The sequence below is a fragment of the Carcharhinus amblyrhynchos genome, chromosome 23 (genome assembly GCF_965287045.1).
Source record: "Carcharhinus amblyrhynchos chromosome 23, sCarAmb.v2.hapA, whole genome shotgun sequence".
NCBI lineage: Eukaryota > Metazoa > Chordata > Chondrichthyes > Carcharhiniformes > Carcharhinidae > Carcharhinus > Carcharhinus amblyrhynchos.
The window spans coordinates 44872502-44894030 of NC_137346.1; the positions used below are offsets into that span (position 1 = coordinate 44872502).

Here is a 21529-nt window from a genome sequence, read left to right on the forward strand (position 1 = left end):
CCACAGAAGACAGAGGGTGGCAGTGAAGGGGTCTTTTTCTGACTGGAGGTCTGTGACTAGTGCTGTTCTGCAGGGCTCTGTACTGAGGCCTCTGCTGTTTGTGATATGTATAAATGATTTGGAAGATAATGTAGCTGGTCTGATTAGTAAGTTTGCGGACGACACAAAGATTGCTGGAGTTGCTGATAGCGATAAACACTGTCAGAGAATACAGCAGGATAATAGATAGGCTGGAAAATTGGGCAGAGAAACGGCAGATGGAATTTAATCCAGATAAACAAAGTGATACATTTTGGTAGATCTAATGCAGGGGGGAGCTATACAATAAATGACAGAACCATCAGGAGCATAGACACCCAGAGGGATCTGGGTGTGCAAGTCCACAGATCCTTAAAGGTGGCAGCACAGGTGGAAAAGGTGGTGAAGAAGGCATATGGCATGCTTGCCTTTATTAGAGTATAAAAGTTGGCATGTGATGTTGCAGTTATATAGAATGTTGGTTAGACCACATCTGGAATACTGCGTCCAGTTCTGGTCACCGCACTACTGAAAGGACGGGGAGGTTTTGGAGAGAGTGCAGAAAAGGTTTACCAGGATGTTGCCTGGTATGGAGAGTATTAGCTATGAGGTGAGACTGAGTAAACTAAGGTTCTTCCCCTTACAAAGACGGAGGTTGAAGGGTGATCTAATAGAAGTTTATAAAATTATGAAGGGCATAGATAGGGTGAAGCTTTTTCCCAAGTCAGAAATGACAAAATTAAGGGGTTACAAGTTCAAGGTAAGGGAGGGCAAGGTTATGCAGGGGGCGTATTTTACACAGAAGGTGATGGGGCCTGGAATGCACTACCAAGTAAGGTGGTTGAGGCAGACACGCTAGGATCATTTAAGACTTATCTAGATAGCCACATGAACAGGCTGGGAATAGAGGGATACAAACGGATGGTCTAGTTAGGAACACATGATCAGTGCAGTCTTGGAGGGCCGAAGGGCCTGTTCCTGTGCTGTTGTGTTCTTTGTTCCTATGGTGTAGGTACACCCTCCATGCTGTTAGGGAGGCGGTTCCAGGATTTTGATCCAGCGACAGTGAAGGGACGGCGATCTATTTCCAAGTCAGGATGGCGAGTGACTCGGAGGGGAACCTCCCGGATGACAGCGTTCCCAGGTATCCACTGCCCCCTGTCCTTCTAGATTGTGGAGGTTGCAGGGTTGGAAAGTGCGGTTGGAAATCCAGCCCATTTAATATGTTGGGAGCTCCACACAAGGCAATGGAGGGTGCTGTCAGTGTGAAGATGGGGCAAATTATAGATCCCTACAGGGCAGAAAGAGGCCCCGTACCCAACACAATCCCACCCCAGGCCCTACCCCCATATTATACCCACTAATCCCTCTAACCTACACATCCCTGGACACTAAGGGGCAATTTCTTAGCCTGGCCAATCAACCTAACCTGCACATCTTTGGACTGTGGGAGGAAACCAGAGCACCCGGAGGAAACCCACGCAGACACGGGGAGAATGTGCAAACTCCACGCAGACAGTGACCCCGAGCCGGGAATCGAACTCAGGACCCTGGAGCTGTGAAGCAGCAGTGCTAACCCACTGTGCCGCTCACAAAGTCTCCATAAGGACTCTGCTAGGGTCACTCCTGCCTAGACTGAGCTGCTCACCATTCCTTTGGTTCCTGTCTTGTTGGGGTGGGGGGCAAAAGGGATCAGAGATTATGGGCAGAAAGCCGGATTAGGCCTTTTTCGCTCCAAGTGTTCGATACACGGAGTTACCCCAGTGACCGCTGATCTTTACTGGGGGAGATTGGGTAGGTGGTCTCCCAGGACCACTCCCAGCAGCTCTGGGCCTTGGGAGCCTGGCTGTACTCCCTGGAGTGTTGGGCGTTGTGATAGCCACACTCACCACTGGGCGCCATGTTTGGTCAAGGAGTGCGTTCCACAATATCTCTCCCAGGGAGGGTGAAACCTGGCGGATTAAATTCTTCCCGCTGGGTTTTGTGAAACACAACCGGAAAAATGACAATTGTACCCACGTGAACTGCTTCACGTGGAGAGGCAAATCAACGAGAGCTTTCCTGTTCTATGCTCGTGGGTTCCTCCGGGTGCTCCGGTTTCCTCCCACAGTCCAAAGATGTGCGGGTTAGGTTGATTGGCTGTGCTAAATTGCCCCTTAGTGTCCAGGGATGTGTAGGTTAGAGGGATTAGTGGGAAAATGTATGGGGGAAGGGCCTGGGTGGGATTGTGGTCGGTACAGACTCAATGGGCCGAAGGGCCTCTTTCTGCACTGTAGGGTTCTATGATCTATAGACAATCGAGAAAAGCCCACAAAGAGAACACTTCTCTCCCCAGCCCCTACCCTGTAATATAGAAAGGGAATGGAGAAATCTTCCCCACATTGGGAATACCTACCTGGCAAATGTGGCAGGGTCCGGCTTTGGGATCGATTTCTCCAGCTTCAATCGGAAACATTTCCTTCAGCGTTTTCTGAGCGGAGAAACAAAGCTCTGAATATTAAACAGAAAACACCGACCTCCCTTTAACAGGGAATTCCGGAGAGACCCAGGGAGTGATGGGAGAAAAGTCCGGAGAGAGAGTGAGAGGGAGACACACACACACACACACACACACACACACACACACACACACACACACACACACACGTACACTCACACACACACACACGTACACTCACACACACACACACGTACACTCACACACACACACAAATACACTTCACACACGTACACTCACACATACACACACACACTTCACACACGTACACTCACACACACACACACACCACACATACACGCACGTACATGCACACACATACATACACACACACACATACATATACATACACACGCACAAACACACACACACACACACATGCACACATACACAAATACACACACACACAAATACACACACACACACACACATACATACACAAACACACACATACATACACACACATACATGCACATACACACAAACACACACACATACATACACACACACACAAACACACACATATACATACACAAACAAACACGCACAAACACACACGCACATACACACGCACACACACACACACACACACACACACAGCCAAAAGCTTCATCAGAGAAAGGGTCAGTTTTGGGGCGAACGGCAGTTGGGGGAGTTGGGGGGGGTATTGGGAGGAGGGGGGAGTTGGGAGGAGGGGGGAGTTGGGAGGAGAGGGGAGTAGGGAAGAGGGGGGAGTAGGGAGGAGGGGGAGTTGGGAGGAGGGGCGAGTTGGGGGGGAGTTGGGAGGAGGGGCGAGTTGGGGGGGAGTTGGGAGGAGGGGCGAGTTGGGGGGAGTTGGGAGGAGGAGGGGGGGAGTTGGGAGGAGGAGGGGGGGGAGTTGGGAGGAGGAGGGGGGGGAGTTGGGAGGAGGAGGGGGGGAGTTGGGAGGAGGAGGGGGGGAGTTGGGAGGAGGAGGGGGGGGAGTTGGGAGGAGGAGGGGGGGGAGTTGGGAGGAGGAGGGGGGGGAGTTGGGAGGAGGAGGGGGGGGAGTTGGGAGGAGGAGGGGGGGGAGTTGGGAGGAGGAGGGGGGGGAGTTGGGAGGAGGAGGGGGGGGAGTTGGGAGGAGGAGGGGGGGGAGTTGGGAGAGGAGGGGGGGAGTTGGGAGGAGGAGGGGGGGAGTTGGGAGGAGGAGGGGGGGGAGTTGGGGGAGGAGGGGGGAGGGGGGGAGGTGGGAGGAGGAGGGGGGGGAGTTGGGAGGAGGGAGGGGGGGAGTTGGGAGGAGGAGGGGGGGAGTTGGGAGGAGGAGGGGGGGAGTTGGGAGGAGGAGGGGGGGGAGTTGGGAGGAGGAGGGGGGGAGTTGGGAGGAGGTGGGGGGAGTTGGGAGGAGGAGGGGGGGAGTTGGGAGGAGGAGGGGGGGGAGTTGGGAGGTGGAGGGGGGAGTGGGGGGAGGAGGGGGGGGAGTTGGGAGGAGGAGGGGGGGAGTTGGGGGAGGAGGGGGGGGAGTTGGGAGGAGGAGGGGGGGAGTTGGGAGGAGGGAGGGGGTTGGAGAGGAGGAGGGGGGGAGTGGGAGGAGGAGGGGGGGGAGTTGGGAGGAGGGGGGGGAGTTGGGGAGGAGGGGGGGAGTGGGGAGGAGGAGGGGGGGAGTGGGAGGAGGAGGGGGGGAGTTGGGAGGAGGAGGGGGGGGAGTTGGGTGGAGGAGGGGGGGAGTTGGGAGGAGGAGGGGGGGGAGTTGGGAAGGGGAGGGAGGGGGGAGTTGGGAGGAGGAGGGGGGGGAGTTGGGAGGAGGGGGGGGAGTTGGGAGGAGGAGGGGGGGGAGTTGGGGGAGGAGGGGGGAGTTGGGAGGTGGAGGGGGGGGGAGTTGGGAGGAGGAGGGGGGGGAGTTGGGAGGGGAGGGGGGGAGTTGGGAGGAGGAGGGGGGGGAGTTGGGAGGAGGAGGGGGGGGAGTTGGGAGGAGGAGGGGGGAGTTGGGAGGAGGAGGGGGGAGTTGGGAGGAGGGGGGGGAGTTGGGAGGAGGGGGGGGGAGTGGGAGGAGAGGGGGGAGTTGGGAGGAGAGGGGAGTTTGAGTGGAGGAGTTAGGATCAGGAGGAGGTGAGTGAAGGAACCCAAAAGAGAAAAAGCTGGAAAATCTCAGCGGGTCTGGAGCATCTGTCGGGAGAGAAAACGTTGACAATTTTGAGCCCAGACAACCCTTAGTCAAAGCTGAAAGGCATCAGGACTCGAAACGTCCGTTCTTTTCTCCCCCTACAGATGTCGCCAGACCCGCTGAGATTTTCCAGCATTTTCTCTTTTGGTTTGAGACTCCAACGTTCAAAAGGAGGAAAAGGATTAAAGAAGATCTTTGGGATCTGTGCTCTCACTCCGGTCTGCTGTACAGTCGGGTCTGTCGAAACTCAACAGTTAATTCACTCATTCTCTTACTAATTACTGACGATAACCCAATCTGATGGATCGGATTCCCAGTGATTCCGAGACCCCGGCTGAGCGGGGAAGAGCATTCGGACCGCTGTACGGCCGATCGACTGAATGTGACAGCTATCCCAGCGGCTCGCTCTGGAATTATTCACAGCTTCTCACATCATCGACACTGAGCTGCTGTTTGAGTCGTGCTGTTCTCACCCTCTGGATCAGCAGATCGTCAGGTACTTCCTCCTGCCACAAGTCACTCTGCGGTTTCGGGTGAACACGGTCTATCCCTCCCCAGGTCGGATAAGCTTGATCATAAATGGAACGTAGGAGTGAGAGGTATGGAATGCTCTGCCAAGTAAGGTGGTGGAGGCAGGCACGCTGGAGATGTTTAAGAGTTACTTAGACAGGCACATGAGCGGGATGGAGATGGAGGGATATAGGAGACTGTTTTAAATAAGGTTCAGGAGCCTTGGGACGTCCCTGGGAATGTATAAGGATGTGCATGGTATTGATGTTTTTCTCTTTTAATCCACAGGCGATTGGGTCCGCCTTGTTGTCCAACGAGGGGCACACACGCGATGGGTCGTACGAGGGCTGCTCTTGGATGTTTCGAGAATAGCCTAGTACTTCATGTCATTAGTGTGTGCTTAAACTGGACCAGATACTGGGCAAGACGACAGCTCAGTGACTATCATTGATTGCTGTGCAGATACATGGATTTGGGCCGGTGTCTGTGGGAGTTTGGCGCATTCTCCCTGTGCTTGCGTGGGTTTTCTCCGGGTGCTCCGGTTTCCTCCCACACCCCAAAGATGTGCTCTTAGGCTGATTGGTGTAACAAATTGTCCCTAAATCAGTTTCCCTCAATGTGGAATGCCATAAGCATAGATAAGGGTCATGGGTGGAGGGGGGACTGGTAATGTTAAAATGGGAGGTGTGGGCTCGTTGGGCCAAAGGGCCTGTTTCCCGGGCTGTTTTGTTCTTTGTTCTTTCACGGTCATCAGTAGACCCTGAACTCCAGATTTTTATTGAATTCAAATGACACCAACTGCCATGTTGGGATTCGAATCCGGCTCCCCAGAACATGACCTGGCCTTTTGGATTGTTCTAATCCAGTGACAATACCGCTACATCCTGGATTGAATGAGGCACTCATCTTGAGGGTTGATGCAATCGTGCGCCAGCGCCAATTCTCAGAAACCCGCTGCCATTTAACGTGGATTGTCAACTGGTGGGATATTCATCACCCCTCAGAGCTGTCAGCCAGTCAGGTTGGCACAGAGCTATCCAACTCAGGCTGGCATAGCGTCGCAGTGGCACCCTGGGACTCAGTCCCAGGATTATCGGAAAGGTAATTCCTGCGGTGTCAGGGGAAGGGATGCCCTGGGGGGGGGGGGGGGAAAGGATGGGGGGGGAGGAAGGCAAGAGCTCCAACGTCCTGGAGGGGGCACGCCCTACATCTGGAGGGGGGCCTCCCTCCCGAGATGGAGAGAAGCTTTTTTTCTCTGTTTCCCACTGCTGCCAGCCTAAAAATGGAGGTGAAAAGGCCATTACGTTGGCCGCCTTAGGGCCTTAATATGTTAAAAGGGCAGATTTCCCCGCTTGAGACCCTGCCCTCCCCATCTGGGTGGGATCCCGAGGGGAATCCCACCCATTCAATCTTACACCCCCACTGCCCCACCTCAAAACCCATCTTGGGGGTAATGTAAAACTCCACCGTATGAGTTTCATTATGATGCGTCTCATTCTTCTAAACCCCCGTGAGTATAGGCCCAACGTTTTATTATTTGTCTTGAAAATCATGTTGAAAAAGCAGTGAAATGAGAGAAATCTGTGAGGAAGCTTTCACAGGACTATTGCCATTTCCCAGTTGGCTGTAACTTTGGGGTTTTCTGTGCCTCAGTGTTTTCATAATGACCTCCTCGCTAACACCACACGTAACTTTCCAGAGGGAGGCAGGGTGAGGTAGCTAAATGGATACAAAATTGGCTTGTTGACAGAGGGTGGTTGCGGAGGGTTATTTTTCAAACTGGAGGCCTGTGGCCAGCGGTGTGCCTCAGGGATCAGTGCTGGGCCCACTGTTATTTATCATTTTATATTCATAATTTGGATGAGAATATAGGAGGCATGGTTTGCAGATGACACTAAGATTGGTGCATAGTGGACAGTGAAGAAAGTTATCTCCGATTGCAATGGGATCTTGATCAATCAGGCCAGTGGGCTGACGGATGGCAAATGGAGTTTAATTTAGATAAATGCAAGGTGATGCATTTTGGTAGATTGAATCAGGGCAGGACTTACTCAGTTAATGGTAGGGCGTTGGGGAGAGTTACAGAACAAAGAGATCTAGGGGTACAAGTTCATAGCTCCTTGAAAGTGGAGTCACAGGCGGACAGAGTGGTGAAGAAGGCATTCGGCATGCTTGGTTTCATCGGTCAGAACATTGAATACAGGAGTTGGGAACGTCTTGTTGAAGTTATACAAGACATTGGTAAGGCCACACTTGGAATACTGTGCGCAGTTTTGGTCACTATTATAGAAAGGATATTATTAAACTAGAAAGAGTGCAGAAAAGATTTACTAGGATGCTACCAAGACTTGATGGTTTGAGTTATAACAAGAGGCTGGATAGACTGGGACTTTTTTCTCTGGAGTGTAGGAGGCTGAGGGGTGATCTTATAGAGGTCTATAAAATAATGAGGGGCACAGATCAGCTGGATAGTCAATATCTTTTCCCAAAGGTAGGGGAGTCTAAAACCAGAGGGTATAGGATTAAGGTGAGAGGGGAGTGGGTCCAGAGGGGCAATTTTTTTCACACAGAGGGTTAGTGAGTGTCTGGAACAAGCTGCCAGAGGTAGTAGTAGCGGCGGGTACAATTTTGTCTTTTAAAAGCGTTTAGATAGTTACATGGGTATAGAGGGATATGGGGCAAATGCGGGCAATTGGGATTAGCTTAGTGGGTTCGAAAAAGGGGGCAACATGGATAAGTTGGGCCAAAGGGCCTGTGTCCATTTTGTAAATCTCTATGACTCAAATCCATAAAACCCATCCCTACAGTGCAGAAAGAGCCCACTGAGCCTGGACCAACTCTCCGACACAGTATCCCACCCAGGCTCTCTCCCCCAGGTCTGTCCCCATTTGTCTTTCTCAATTTCACACACCTTTCTCCACATTGAAGGAACTGAGTGCCATTGAGCTAACGGCAGGAGAAGATGCAAGGCCCAGTGAAAACAAGGACCACCAGAATCATAGTATCCTGCCAGTGCAGAAGGAGGCCATCTAACGTCTGTTTATTTATTTATTAGCCACGCGTAAGGCTTACATTAACACTGCAATGAAGTTACAGTGAAATTCCCCTAGTCACCACACTCTGGCGCCTGTTCGGGTCAATGTACCTAGAAAGCACGTCTTTCAAACTGTGGGAGGAATCCGGAGCACTCGGAGGAAACCCACGCAGACACGGGGAGAATGTGCAAACTCCACACAGACACTGACCCGAGCCAGGAATTGAACCCAGGTCCCTGGTGCTGTGAGACAGCCACTGTGCTACATTCGAGCCAGCATTGGCAACAATCCCATCCAGGCCCTATTCCTGTAACCCCCCTGTATTTAGCCAGCTAGTCCCCCTGAAACTAAACGGCAATTCAGCATGGCCTAACCTGAACATCTCTGGACTGTGGGAGGAAACCGGAGTACCCGGAGGAAACCCACGCAGACACGGGGAGAATGTGTGGATGAGCAGAGGGATCTAGGTGTATGTGTACATAGATCCCTGAAAGTTGGGAATCAAGTAGATAGGGTTGTTAGGAAGGCATACGGCGTCTTGGCGTTTATTGGTAGGGGGATTGAATTTAGGAGTCGCAGCGTCATGTTGCAACTGTACACAACTCTGGTGCGGCCGCACTTGGAGTACTGTGTGCAGTTCTGGTCCCCACATTACAGGAAGGATGTGGAGGCTTTGGAGAGGGTGCAGAGGAGGTTTACCAGGATGTTGCCTGGTATGGAGGGGAGATCCTATGAGGAGAGACTGAGGGATTTGAGGTTGTTTTCGTTAGAAAGAAGGCAGCTAAGAGGGGACCTTATTGAAACATATAAGATGATTAGAGGTTTAGATAGGGTGGACAGTGATAGCCTTTTTCCTCGGATGGAGAAAGCTAGCACGAGGGGGCATGGCTTTAAATTAAGGGGGGGTAGTTATAGGACGGATGTCAGGGGTAGGTTCTTTACCCAGAGGGTGGTGAGGGATTGGAATGCCCTGCCTGCTGCAGTTGTAAATGCGCCTAGTTTGGGGGCGTTTAAGAGATCCGTGGATAGGTTTATGGATGGAAAGGGATTGGTTTAGGTTAGAGGGTCATTGTTTTTTAACTGGTCGGCGCAACATCGTGGGCCGAAGGGCCTGTTCTGCGCTGGAATGTTCTATGTTCTAAGGTGCAAACTCCACACAGACAGTGACCCGAGCCATGAACCTTACAGTTATGCCCCCCTAGTAACAGCTACATCCATCTGAGGAAATAGTCTCTGAATGTCCACTCTATTTATCCCCCTCATCATCTCTACTAAGACGCCTCTCATCCTCCTCCACTCTAAACAGAAAAGCCCCAGCTCCCTCAACCTTTCCTCATCAGACCTACCCTCCAAACCAGGCAGCATCCTGGTAAATCTCCTCTGCACTCTCTCCAATGCTTCCACATCCTTCTTATAGTGAGGTGACCAGAACTGCACACAATATTCCAAATGTGGTCTCAACAAGGTCCGGTATAGTTGCAGCATAACCTCACAGCTCTTAAACTCAAACCTCCTGTTAATAAACGCTAAATAATAAACGCCACTTTACCTAAACGCTCATAGAATTCAAAACAAATTAAATGAGTTGACAGTACAAATCATCGTGAATGGCCATTACAGAGACATGGTCACGACTGAAGTTAAAGACCCAGGGGTATCAGAGTGTTCCCCTGGACAGGCGGAAGGGAAGGGAGGTGGTGTGGCTTTGATATTTAAGATTGAAATCAGGGCGGTAGTGAGAGATGATACAGAAAAGCATTGAATCTATTTGGGTGGAAGTTAGAAATAGTAAGGAGAAAAGGTCACTGATAGGTGTAGCCTACAGGCCACCAAATAATGACATCATGATGGGGAGAAATAAACAGAGAAATAACTGATGCGTGTAAAAATCATCGAATTATAGAACCCTACAGTGCAGAAAGAGGCCCTTCAGCCCATCGAGACTGCATAAGAACATAAGAAATAGGAGCAGGAGTCGGCCATCTGGCCCTTCGAGCCTGCCCCGCCATTCAATAAGATCATGGCTGATCTGTCGTGGCTCAGTTCCACATTCCCGCCCTCTCCCCATAACCCTTATTCCCCTCGCTTATCAAAAACCCATCAACCCGCGTCTTAAAAATATTTAGCGAGGCAGCCTCCACCACTTCAACGGGCAGAGAATTCCAGAGATTCACCACCCTTTGAGTGAAGAAGTTCCTCCTCAACTCCGTTCTAAACCGCTCCCCTTTATCTTGAGGCTGTGCCCCCTAGTCCTACTGTCCTTTCTGAGCGGGAAGAGCCTCTCCACCTCTATCCTATCCATCCCATTCATCATCTTATACGTCTCAATGAGATCTCCCCTCATTCTTCTAAACTCTAACGAGTACAAGCCTAGTTTATTCAGCCTCTCCTCATAGCTCAACCCCCTGAACTCTGGAATCAGCCTAGTAAACCTCCTCTGCACTCCCTCCAAGGCCATCAATCCCACCCAGGCCCTACCCCCATATTATACCCACTAATCCCGCTAACCTACACATCCCTGGACACTGAGGGGCAATTTCTTAGCACGGTCAATCAACCTAACCCGCACATCTTTGGACTAATTATTGTTTGCAATTATCATGGGGGATTTTAATCTACATATCAATTGGTCAAACCAGGTCAGTCAAGGAAGCTTTGAGGAGAAGTTCATAGAATGTATCCACGATAGCTTCCTTGAATAGTATGTAATGGAACTGATAAGGGAGCAAGCTATCCTCGATCTGGTCCTATGTAATAAGACGGGAATAATTAATGATCTTGCAGTTAGGGATCCTCTTAGAAGAAGCCATCAGTTTGGTTGAGTTTAAAACACAGATGGAGCGCAGGAAGGTAAAATCCAATATCAGTATCTTGTGTGCTTAAGCAAAGGAGACCATAAAGGGATGAGGAAGACATTGGCTAAGGTAGACTGGGAGCAGATACTTTATGGTGGGACAATTGAGGAACAGTGGAGAACTTTCAAAGCATCTTTCACAGTGCTCAAAAGTATATACCAGTGATGAGGAAGGACTGTAGAAAAAGAGATAATCATCTATAGATATTTAAGGAAATAAATGAGGGTATCAAATTGAAAGAAAATGCATACAAAGTGGCAAAGTTTAGTGGGAAACTAGAGGATTGAGAAAAGGTCAGCAGAAAGCCACGAAAAAAGCAATAAAGAAAAGCAAGATGGATTATGAGAGTAAACCAGCTCAGAATATTAAAAACAGATAGCAAAAGTTTCCACAAAAATATAAAATGAAAGAGTTGCGAAAGTAAACTTCCTGTCTAACAGCACTGTGGGTGTACCTACACCACAGGGACTACAGCGGCTGAAGAAGGCAGCTCACTACCGCCCACTGGAGGGCAAGTAGGGATGAGCAATAAATGCTGGCCCAGCCAGTGACACACATCCCAAGAATGAAACAAATTTTTAAAAATCCCCGCCAGACAAGTTTCGGGAAGCTGAATGGACCGATAATTTTTAATTTTTCAAACTTGGTCCTCAGCTATTCTAAATACTGTGACAGTCAGCAACTTAAAACAGAGTTCCCTCTGAGTTTAATATTCAAGGATTTTACAAAGAGTTCTTGACGATTACTCAGTGACGTTTCGCTACGATGCTGTCTCAATCCTATTGTGTCAAAGAGTTGGTAACTCTTAAACTGAGCAAGCTCACATTCTCTTGGACAAATATATTTCATGTCACGGTTACAATGCTGATCAGTCAGGATTGGTGAGAGTGAACTACTTACGTGGAAATCATAGACTTCAGAGAACCTTCTGTAGATGAGCTTTTCTTTCGAGTCACTCCATTTCACAAGCAGCATATAAACCTGCAAACAGGAAACCATTTTCAGCTCTGCTGGAACATCAGAACATAAGAAATAGGAGCAGGAGTCGGCCATCTAGCCCTTCGAGTCTGCCCCGCCATTCAATAAGATCATGGCTGATCTGAAGTGGATCAGTTCCACTTCCCGCTTTCTCCCCTTAATTCCCTGTCTATCAGAAACCTATCTACCCATGACTTAAATATATTCAGCGAGGCAGCCTCCACCACTTCAACGGGCAGAGAATTCCAGAGATTCACCACCCTCTGAGTGAAGAAGTTCCTCCTCAACTCCGTTCTAAACTCCTTATCTTGAGGCTGTGCCCTCTAGTCTTGTTATCCTTTCTAAGCGGGAAGAATCTCTCTACCTCTACCCTATCCATCCCCTTCATTATCTTATACGTCTCTATAAGATCCCCCCTCATCCTTCTAAACTCCAACGAGTACAGACCCAGTCTATTTAGTCTCTCTGCTCTGCTCACTGCGCAACATCCCACCCAAACACTGCACTTACCTGAGGTTGGAGAACTCTTAATTTCAGACTATCTGCATCACGTTACTACACAGGGGCCAATCACACCAACAGCCACACACTCACTGTACTGCTGGCAATATTACACTGTAACCTCCGAGCTCTCCAGTGCTGGGTTTGAGACATATCCCAAAGCTGCTCTAAGGAACCTTTCTCAGAGTTCCACAGGTAGGGGTTTGCAGGACAATTGCCCAGAAGTGTAAATTTCCCCGTGCCATCTGAAAATGCGACTTAAATCACAAACTCTGGATGATTCTGCCAGGGTTACACCAGAAAAAGCTTGAAGAATTGGGGCCATGTGGTGGCACAGTGGGTTAGCACTGCTGCCTCACAGCACCAGGGTCCTGGGTTCGATTCCCGGCTCGGGGTCACTGTCTGTGTGGAGTTAGCACATTCTCCTCGTGTCTGTGTGGGTTTCCTCCGGGTGCTCCGGTTTCCTCCCACAGTCCAAAGATGGGCGGGTTAGGTGGATTGGCCGTGATAAATTAGTACCAAGGGGATTGGCAGGATAAGAAAATAGAACACTACAGCACAAACAGGCCCTTCAGCTCACAAGTTGCGCTGATCCTATCCCTACCTACCAGGCCTATCTATAACCCTCAATCCCATTAAATCCCATGTACTCATCCAGAAGTCTCTTAAAAGACCCCAGCGAGTTCACCTCCACCACCGACGGCAGTCGATTCCATTCACTCACCCCCCTCTGAGTGAAAAACTTACCCCTAACATCTCCGATATTTATCTCATAAATATATGAGATTACAGGGAAAGGGTCTGAGTGGGATATGCAGATTAGGTGAATTGGCCGGACTAAATTTTGATTTGATTTGGTTTACATGTATTAACACACAGTGAAAAGTATTGTTTTCTGTGCGCTATACAGACAAAAACATACTGTTCATAGAGAAGGAAAGGAGTGCAGAAGGTAGTATTACAGTCATAGCTAGGGTGTTGAGAAAGATTAAGTTAATGTGAGGTAGGTCCATTCAAAAGTCTGATGGCAGCAGGGGAGAGAGGCTGTTCTTGAGTCAGTTGGTACGTGGCCTCAAACTTTTCCCAATGGAAGAAGGCAGAAGAGAGAATCCCCGGGGTGAGTGAGATCCGTAATTAGGCTGGCTGCTTTCCAAGGCAGCAGGAATGGTAGACGGAGTCAACGGATGCTCCTTGGTGTCCCAAATGGATTTGGCCTTATTGTCCAAATGGTGTAGGTTGTCAGGATTAGTAGGGTAAGTACAGGGTGGCACAGTGGGTTAGCACTGCTGCTTCACAGCTCCAGGGTCCTGGGTTCGATTCCCGGCTCGGGTCACTGTCTGTGTGGAGTTTGCACATTCTCCTCGTGTCTGTGTGGGTTTCCTCCCACAGCCCAAAGATGTGCGGGTTAGGTTGATTGGCCATGCTAAGAAATTGCCCCTTCGTGTCCAGGGATGTGTAGGTTAGAGGGATTAGTGGGTATAATATGTAGGGATATGGGGGTAGGGCCTGGGTGGGATTGTGTTCGGTACAGACTCGATGGGCCGAAGGGCCTCTTTCTTCACTGTAGGGTTCTATGATTTGTGCACCGTTAAACACTTAATGTTCAACCAGACAAGAGTCAGGGCCTTACAAATATAAAAGCAAAATACTGTAGATACTGGCGTCTGAAACAAAAACAGAAAATCTCAACAGTTCTGACAACCTCTGCGAAGACAGCAAATGATTCAAGATCTGGATGGTCCTTTGTCAGAGCTAAGATCCTGAGTCCAAACTCTTTGTGAGACTGACTGAGTATATAACATACTAACAGGAGGGTCAGCCATGATTGCTTCCTCTGCGGTAAGGTGGGCCCTTTAAGTGGGGGGTGGGGGGGGGGGGGGGAGGGTGAGCCTTTCAGGGTCACATGATCCGGCCAGACCCTATGGTAAGGCCATGTGAGAAGCTGAGCCAATCGCGTGAGAGGGCACGCGTTCTGGGGTGGGGTGGGGACCCTCAATTCTCTGGAGTGGGATTTGAACCCACAACCTGAAGATTCAACTGAGAGCTATCCACAGAGACCGGGCATCCGGGGGGAGGGAGTGGAGGCGGGAGAGGGGAGAGAGGGGCAGGAGGGAGGGAGTGGAGGCTGGAGAGGGGAGGGAGGGGCAGCAGGGAGGGAGTGGAGGCTGGAGAGGGGAGGGAGGGGCAGCAGGGAGGGAGTGGAGGCGGGAGAGGGGAGGGAGGGGCAGCAGGGAGGGAGTGGAGGCTGGAGAGGGGAGGGAGGGATGGATGGAGTGGAGAGGGGCAGGAGGGATGGAGTGGAGGCAGGAGAGGGGAGGGAGGGGCAGGAGGGAGGGAGTGGAGGCGGGAGAGGGGAGGGAGGGGCAGGAGGGAGGGAGGGAGGGAGGGGGGTTGCCCTGTCTGAGGAATGTTGTGAGAATGTCCAAGAAAAGAAATCAGAGTGTGCGGGCCTTGATCAGAAGGGTTAGCTTGTCATCCGTCTCTTGGACCAGTTGTAGAGCAGCGAGTGCCCTCTGTGGGCAGGGAGTGTTGGACAGAGATGGGTGTAGAGGGTGTGGTCTTTGAGATCTTGCATTTCAGCCGAGAGATTTGAATGAGGATACTGGGACTCAGTGAGGGGAGGGATTGGGATTAGGTAAGGTGGAAGTTCTCAGCTCCTGGGTGGGTAGTGAAGCTGAGGGTACAGCATTCAGACCCTGTTCAATTCACTCTTGTAACCAAAGATGTGCAGGTTAGATGGGTTAGATGGGTGAGCCAAGGTAAATGCAGGGGGAAAGATGCTTTTTCAGAGAATCGGCCAAATGAACTCCTTCTGTACTAGATGTTCTATGGATCAAAGAAACAAAAAGCAAACCAACTAATGAGATCCTCTCAATGCAGACAGGGGTAAAACATCACTGTGATCACTTACTGAAGGAGAAAAACTCAACGGTGTAGAGAGGAGGATAAATGGAGAGAAATGTTGCCAAAAGTCTAAACCAGAAAGGACCGCCTAAAAAAAAAACGACATGGGGCTGAAAAAATAACGAAATATTCCCAAGAAAACTCAAACTCACAGGTGCGGGAGGTAAAAGGAACTGAATTGAGGAACTGAATTCACAGATCAAAATAGAACTGAGGCAGAAAATGAAAGTGTTGCGGGTAGACAAGAGAAAGAACTTTGTTAAAGGAATAGCAGCGAGACAAATAAAACACAGCTTTCAAAAAGTTATACATAAAGTCCCATGGAAGGGAATCAGAGTAAAGACGTGTAATTGAAGGAGATTGGGACGTGTGGAGGGAGAGAGATGATTAGAGGGCAGAAAATGATGGTTGGTGTTTGAAAGGAGTGTTTTCCTGACAGGGAAGAGGGAATGAGTGGCGTTTCGTAAGCTCGACTTCTCCCTGTTCACCAGATACAACTGATCCGATTGTAAGATTCAAGGGGATATACCAAAATCTGCTGCTCACACAATGGACAACCATGGACCACCTACAGGACGCTGTTTGGCTCATCAATTCTGCACCAACTCTCTGACAGGGTATCCCACCCAGGCCCCATCCCCATTTACCATCCACCTCACCCTTAGACACTAAGGGACAATTTAGCATGTTCCATCCACCCAACCTGGACATCTTTGGAGCACGGGAGAGAACCTGAGCACCCAGAGACGGGGGTGAACGTCCACACTGACCGTTCCCTGAGGCCGGATTTGAACCCGGGTCCCCGGCGTTGTGAGGCAGCAGCGCTAACCGCTGCGCCATCCTGCGTTTGAGCTGACCAGTGACTTGGAGGCCGTCAGTGTGGGCTACTGTGCATGTGCCAATCTCGATGCTGACAGATCGATGCATGTGCAGTGGCCTGCTCTACAACATGTTGCCAGAATCTCCAGCGGGAATATGCCCTGGCCATTGAATTTATCAATATTCATCTTAGATGCACAACTGTGTACAGTTCTGGTCACCCTATTACAGAAAGAATACTATTAAAGTAGAAAGAGTGCAGAAAAGGATACTACCGGGACTTGTTGGTTTGAGTTATAGGGAGAGGCTGGATAGACTGGGACTTTTTCCTTTGGAGCGTAGGAGGCTGAGGGGTGATCTTATAGAGGATGTGGGGCGTGGATCAGCTAGATAGTCAATAACTTTTCCAAACATAGGGGAGTCTAAAACTAAACGGCATAGGTTTGAGGTGAGAGGGGAGAGATACAAAAGTGTCCAGAGGCACAATCTTTTCACACAGAGAGTGGCGAGTGTCTGGAACAAGCTGCCAGAGATAGTCGTAGAGGCCGGTACAATTTTGTCTTTTAAAAAGCATTTACATGGGTATTGAGGGATATGGGGCAAACAATTGAGACTAGCTCAATGGTTAAAAAGGGGCAGCATGAACAAGTTGGGCCAAAGGGCCTGTTTCCATGTTGTAAAGCTTTAAGACTCTATGACAAGAGTGTGGGAGATACAATTTGAAAATCCCCGCTAAAAATCCAGCGGGATTTATCCTAGTTTTTATGTGAATTTGGAAGAATCCCAGCCTTAATTTTTTTTTATTGTATATAAATTTCACCATCTGCCGTGGTGGGATTCGTACCCAGGTCCCCAGCGCATCGCCCCGGGTCTCTGGATTACTAGTGCCGTGATAATACCACTACATCACTGCCTCCCGATTTCTTTCTTCTTGGTCACCAATGATCTCTATCTTTTGAAACCTTGCCTCGGGTTCGAATCTAAAGGCAGACTCGATCTAGACAGATCCTGTAATAGCGAAGGCGATTGCAATCAACCGGTTTATCTGGGCATTCGCTACATCCTGCAGACAGAGCTCAAGAGCGCCTGAGCGCACCGGCTACACCCCAGAAACATTCTGTTCATTTCAACTGACAATCAGGGCTGACGCAGTAAGACTGATTTTGTCACTTACGTAATGCTGGTTTGGTACAAATCTTTTCTCAAACCCCAGCACTTCGATGTGCCTGATGTAAGGGTCCTCCATCGCGAACACACGATAAATTTGTGAGTCTTATTACAAGTGCCAAAAGTCGCTTCCCTAAGCGAGAGAGTGTTCGTCAAGTTGTTCCCTTTGTATCTGCTGGTCCACCCCTCTATATCACCCACTTGCATTTGTTAGCTGAGATAAATCTTGTCCAACTTTCCACCAACAGTGCCTCCGTGACTCAGAGCTTCCTTGTAATAGAGAAATGAAAGTGACTAGAGCCGCACGCATTAAGCAGCTGCATTATTTTGCCTATTCATTTGACTTGAATCTGTTGACGAATGTTGAGTTTGGATTTCAAGTTCGTGTCACTGGCCCAGGAAGGAGTGTGGCTGAAACCAAGCGAGACATTGCTGGAAAACCTCGGCAGGTCTGGAAGGAGAGATGTTTCCAGCCCAGGTGACCCTTGGTCATAGCTAAAAGACACAGAAAGTGGGAGGTTTTTATACTGCAGGGGGAGGGAATGCCAGATGAGTTATAGCCACAGAAACCAGGAGAAAGGCTGCTAATGGCAGCCCAGGGAGAGAGAATAGAAGATGTGAATGGCCAAACGCAGAAATAAACTGTAACAGATGAAGATGGGGGGAGAGGGGGAGATCATAGAATCATAGAACCCTACAGTACAGAAAGAGGCCCATCAAGTCTGCACCGAACACAATCCCAACCCCCATATCGCTACACATTTTACCCGCTAATCCCTCTAACCTACGCATCCCGGGACACATTAAGGGGCAATTTAGCACGGCCAATTAACCAAACCCGCACATCTTTGGACTGTGGGAGGAAACCGCAGCACCCGGAGGAAACCCACACAGACACGAGGAGAATGTGCAAACTCCACACACAGACAGTGACCCCGAGCCGGGAATCGAACCCAGGTCCCCGGAGCTGTGAAGCAGCAGTGCTAACGCAGTGCGGGTTAGGTTGATTGGCCGTGCTAAGAAATTGCCCCTTAGTGTCCAGGAATGTGTAGGTTAGAGGGATTAGTGGGTATAATATGTAGGGATATGGGAGTAGGGCCTGGGTGGGATTGTGTTCGGTACAGACTCGATGGGCCGAAGGGTCTCTTTCTGCACTGTAGGGTTTCTATGACTCTATGAAGATTTCAATGGGGAAACCTACAGAAATTCATCCAATCATCGAGACACAGAAACTAGGAGGCCAGTCCGCCCATCGAGTCTGTGCTGTCATTCATTTTGATCATGGCTGATCAGAGGTGACTGGTTATTACTCAAGCTGTGAGGAACAGAAACTTCACGTATATCAACTTCCTTCGTACAAAAATAATCGACAGGAAATATATTGGGAGGGTTTTACCCGAGTACTCGAGGTGCGAAAGAGTCTCTGAGGGGGCTGGCCAGGGATCTGAAGCTACAACACTGTTTATTTTGGTAAATGAGTAAAGCACACACTAGGATCTCCATCCAAACCATCGTTATTAGACTGACTGCCACTTAACCTCCCCGCTGATCATACTTAGGGAGCTGTGTGGTATTCCGGTAGCTGGCTCTCTCTGGGGGTGGGGGTTGTCACGGGGGTTTGGTTCAGAGCCTGTCCTGGTCGGGAGGCAGAGGAGAGCCAGCTCCTGGGGGAGCGCCGGCTGAGAAAGCGGAGGGTGTGGAGGGTAAAGTGGGAGAGGAAGGGGGTTAAAGATGGGAGTGAGGAGGGTGAGGAGGGCGAGGAGGCTGAGGGTGAGGATGGCGAGGATGGTGAGGAGGGTGAGGATGGCGAGGAGGGCGAGGATGGTGAGGAGGATGAGGGCGAGGAGGGCGAGGAGGGCGAGGAGGGCGAGGAGGGCGAGGAGGGCGAGGAGGGCGAGGAGGGCGAGGAGGGCGAGGAGGGCGAGGAGGGCGAGGAGGGCGAGGAGGGCGAGGAGGGCTCCAGATTTCTGGTGGGTTTCTGTGTGACCCAATGATCCGAGACTCCATTACCACCTGTGCCCAAGTATCAAACTCGGGAGCCCCATAAAGAGAACAGATCGGGACAGGAGGGTAGGGTAAACTCTTTGGGTCGGGGGGGGGGGTGGTTTGTACAGGGAAATCCTCAGAATCGAATATACAGAACACACACGTCTGATACTGCGACCTTTCTGAAACACACACCGTTCTAATTGTAAATAGCACTATCTATACTGGATGAGAACAATCACTTATTCATTCCGAGCTGACTTCTACAACTTTCATCAGGCTATCAGGTGGAAAGATCCTTCAGTGCCCCACGAGAATCTCCTTGAAACTTCCAGTACGCAACTAGCGATGGGCTCTCTTAACCATGTGGTTTTAACCCCTCAGTGACCGTTACCTGGATTCGAATGAGCTCAGTCATAACCAGATAACTGATCGATTTTAGTTTGGAATTCCTTTGATTTGGTGATTTGCACAAATTGTCTCAAATGGGGATATCAATGGGCCAAAGAGCTTTTTTGTGTGCTCTATACCTCCGTGACTCTGTGACAATGGGAGTGTTCATTTTACCTCCCCTACTGACTCTGAACAAGTCTTCTAGTCATTGTTCAGTTCTAAGTAAGGTTCGCCAAGCCGGGGTGAACTTGTTACTGTTGTATCCTGATCGTAACATTCTTTCTTACAGAAACTGCAGTATGAAATTTGTTGTGGGGGAATTAAAATGATGGACACAAAATGGAAGGGACATTAACAGGGCCCAGTGACACAAAAGGTTAAAACCTGCAGGATCTGAACTGCTGCGGGAAGCTGCTCAGAGCTAAAGGCATTTTAGATAAGGGCAGACCCAGATCAATGAGTCTGAGGTCAGCCATAGATGGGGACATAAGTACATAAATGTAGCACGATCAGCCATTGAATGTATAAATCGAAACCAGTCATTGACAGAGGACATAACTGCCATTCTATGAACAATGATATTTTAACTGTCCATGTCTGTACCTGTCTGCTTGCAACGATGTGTTAACTGTCGATGTCTGTATCTGTCTACTCGACTTGTAACGATGTGTTAACGGCCAATGTCCGTACTGCCTATTGTCTAAGAGGTATAAAAACGATCGACTACCATTGTGTAGTTGAGAAGGTAGCTGCCAAGCATTGCGGAGTATCAGTGAATGGAATCGGCTGCCGTCAGTGGTGGTGGAGGCGAACTCGTTGGGGTCTTTTAAGAGACTTCTGGATGAGTACATGGGATTTAATGGGATTGAGGGTTATAGATAGGCCTGGTAGGTATGGATATGATCGGCGCAGCTTGTGGGCCGAAGGGCCTGTTTGTGCTGCAGCTTTTTTATGTTCTACGTCTCTTTTCGTTCCGGCAATTTTTGCTTCGTGTTTGTGGGATCTTGCTGTGCGCAGCATTGACCGCCACGTTCCCTACATCGCAGCGGTGCCTGCACTCCACGAAAGGACCTTTGCTGGCTGGAGATTTGGAGTGCGCTCGGGGACATTCTGAGGTTGTGTAACGTAACCCCGGCTGTTCTTTAATTAGACCGGGCGCGTGGTTCAAACCCATGGTACACACAGGGTGGTTCCCGGAACCGGCGAGACTCGTGTGAGAACTTACGACAGTTGCAGCAGAAGCTGGGAGGCATTTCTCTATCTTGCTCCACAAATAGATTTCCAATAAAGGTTGCTCAATGTTTGATCGCAGGCACTGGCAGAATTCCAGCAATCTGTAAATGTAGCTAGTTTCAGCCCTCAGCTGTTTCTTTTTGCATTGAAAGTAATAAAAATGATAGAATTATAGAAACCCTACAGTGCAGAAAGAGGCCCTTCAGCCCATCGAGTCTGCACCAAACACAATCCCACCCAGGCCCTACCCCCCATATCCCTACATATTATACCCACTAATCCCTCTAACCTACACATCCCTGGACACTAAGGGGCAATTTCTTAGCACAGCCAATCCACCCTAACCCGCACATCTTTGGGCTGTGGGAGGAAACCCACACAGACACGAGGAGAATGTGCAAACTCCGCACAGACAGTGACCCCGAGCCGGGAATTGAACCCAGTTCCCTGGAGCTGTGAAGCAGCAGTGCTAACCATTGCGCCACCCAGAGTCTTTGAATTTTACTTTGAT

General features: G+C 49.9%; 1 protein-coding gene across 1 annotated transcript in view; it reads right to left on the reverse strand.

Annotated features, from left to right (window-relative positions):
- The window catches only part of ncf1 (neutrophil cytosolic factor 1), a 72511-nt gene extending 51421 nt beyond the window's left edge, over window positions 1–21090 (reverse strand). The window contains 5 exon segments of the mRNA XM_080210900.1: window positions 2414–2437; window positions 2440–2488; window positions 11938–12018; window positions 17414–17672; window positions 21011–21090. Coding sequence (XP_080067026.1) covers window positions 2414–2437; window positions 2440–2488; window positions 11938–12018; window positions 17414–17485 — 226 coding nt within the window. The 5' untranslated portion in view covers window positions 17486–17672; window positions 21011–21090.
- Between the last annotated feature and the right edge of the window lie 439 nt (window positions 21091–21529).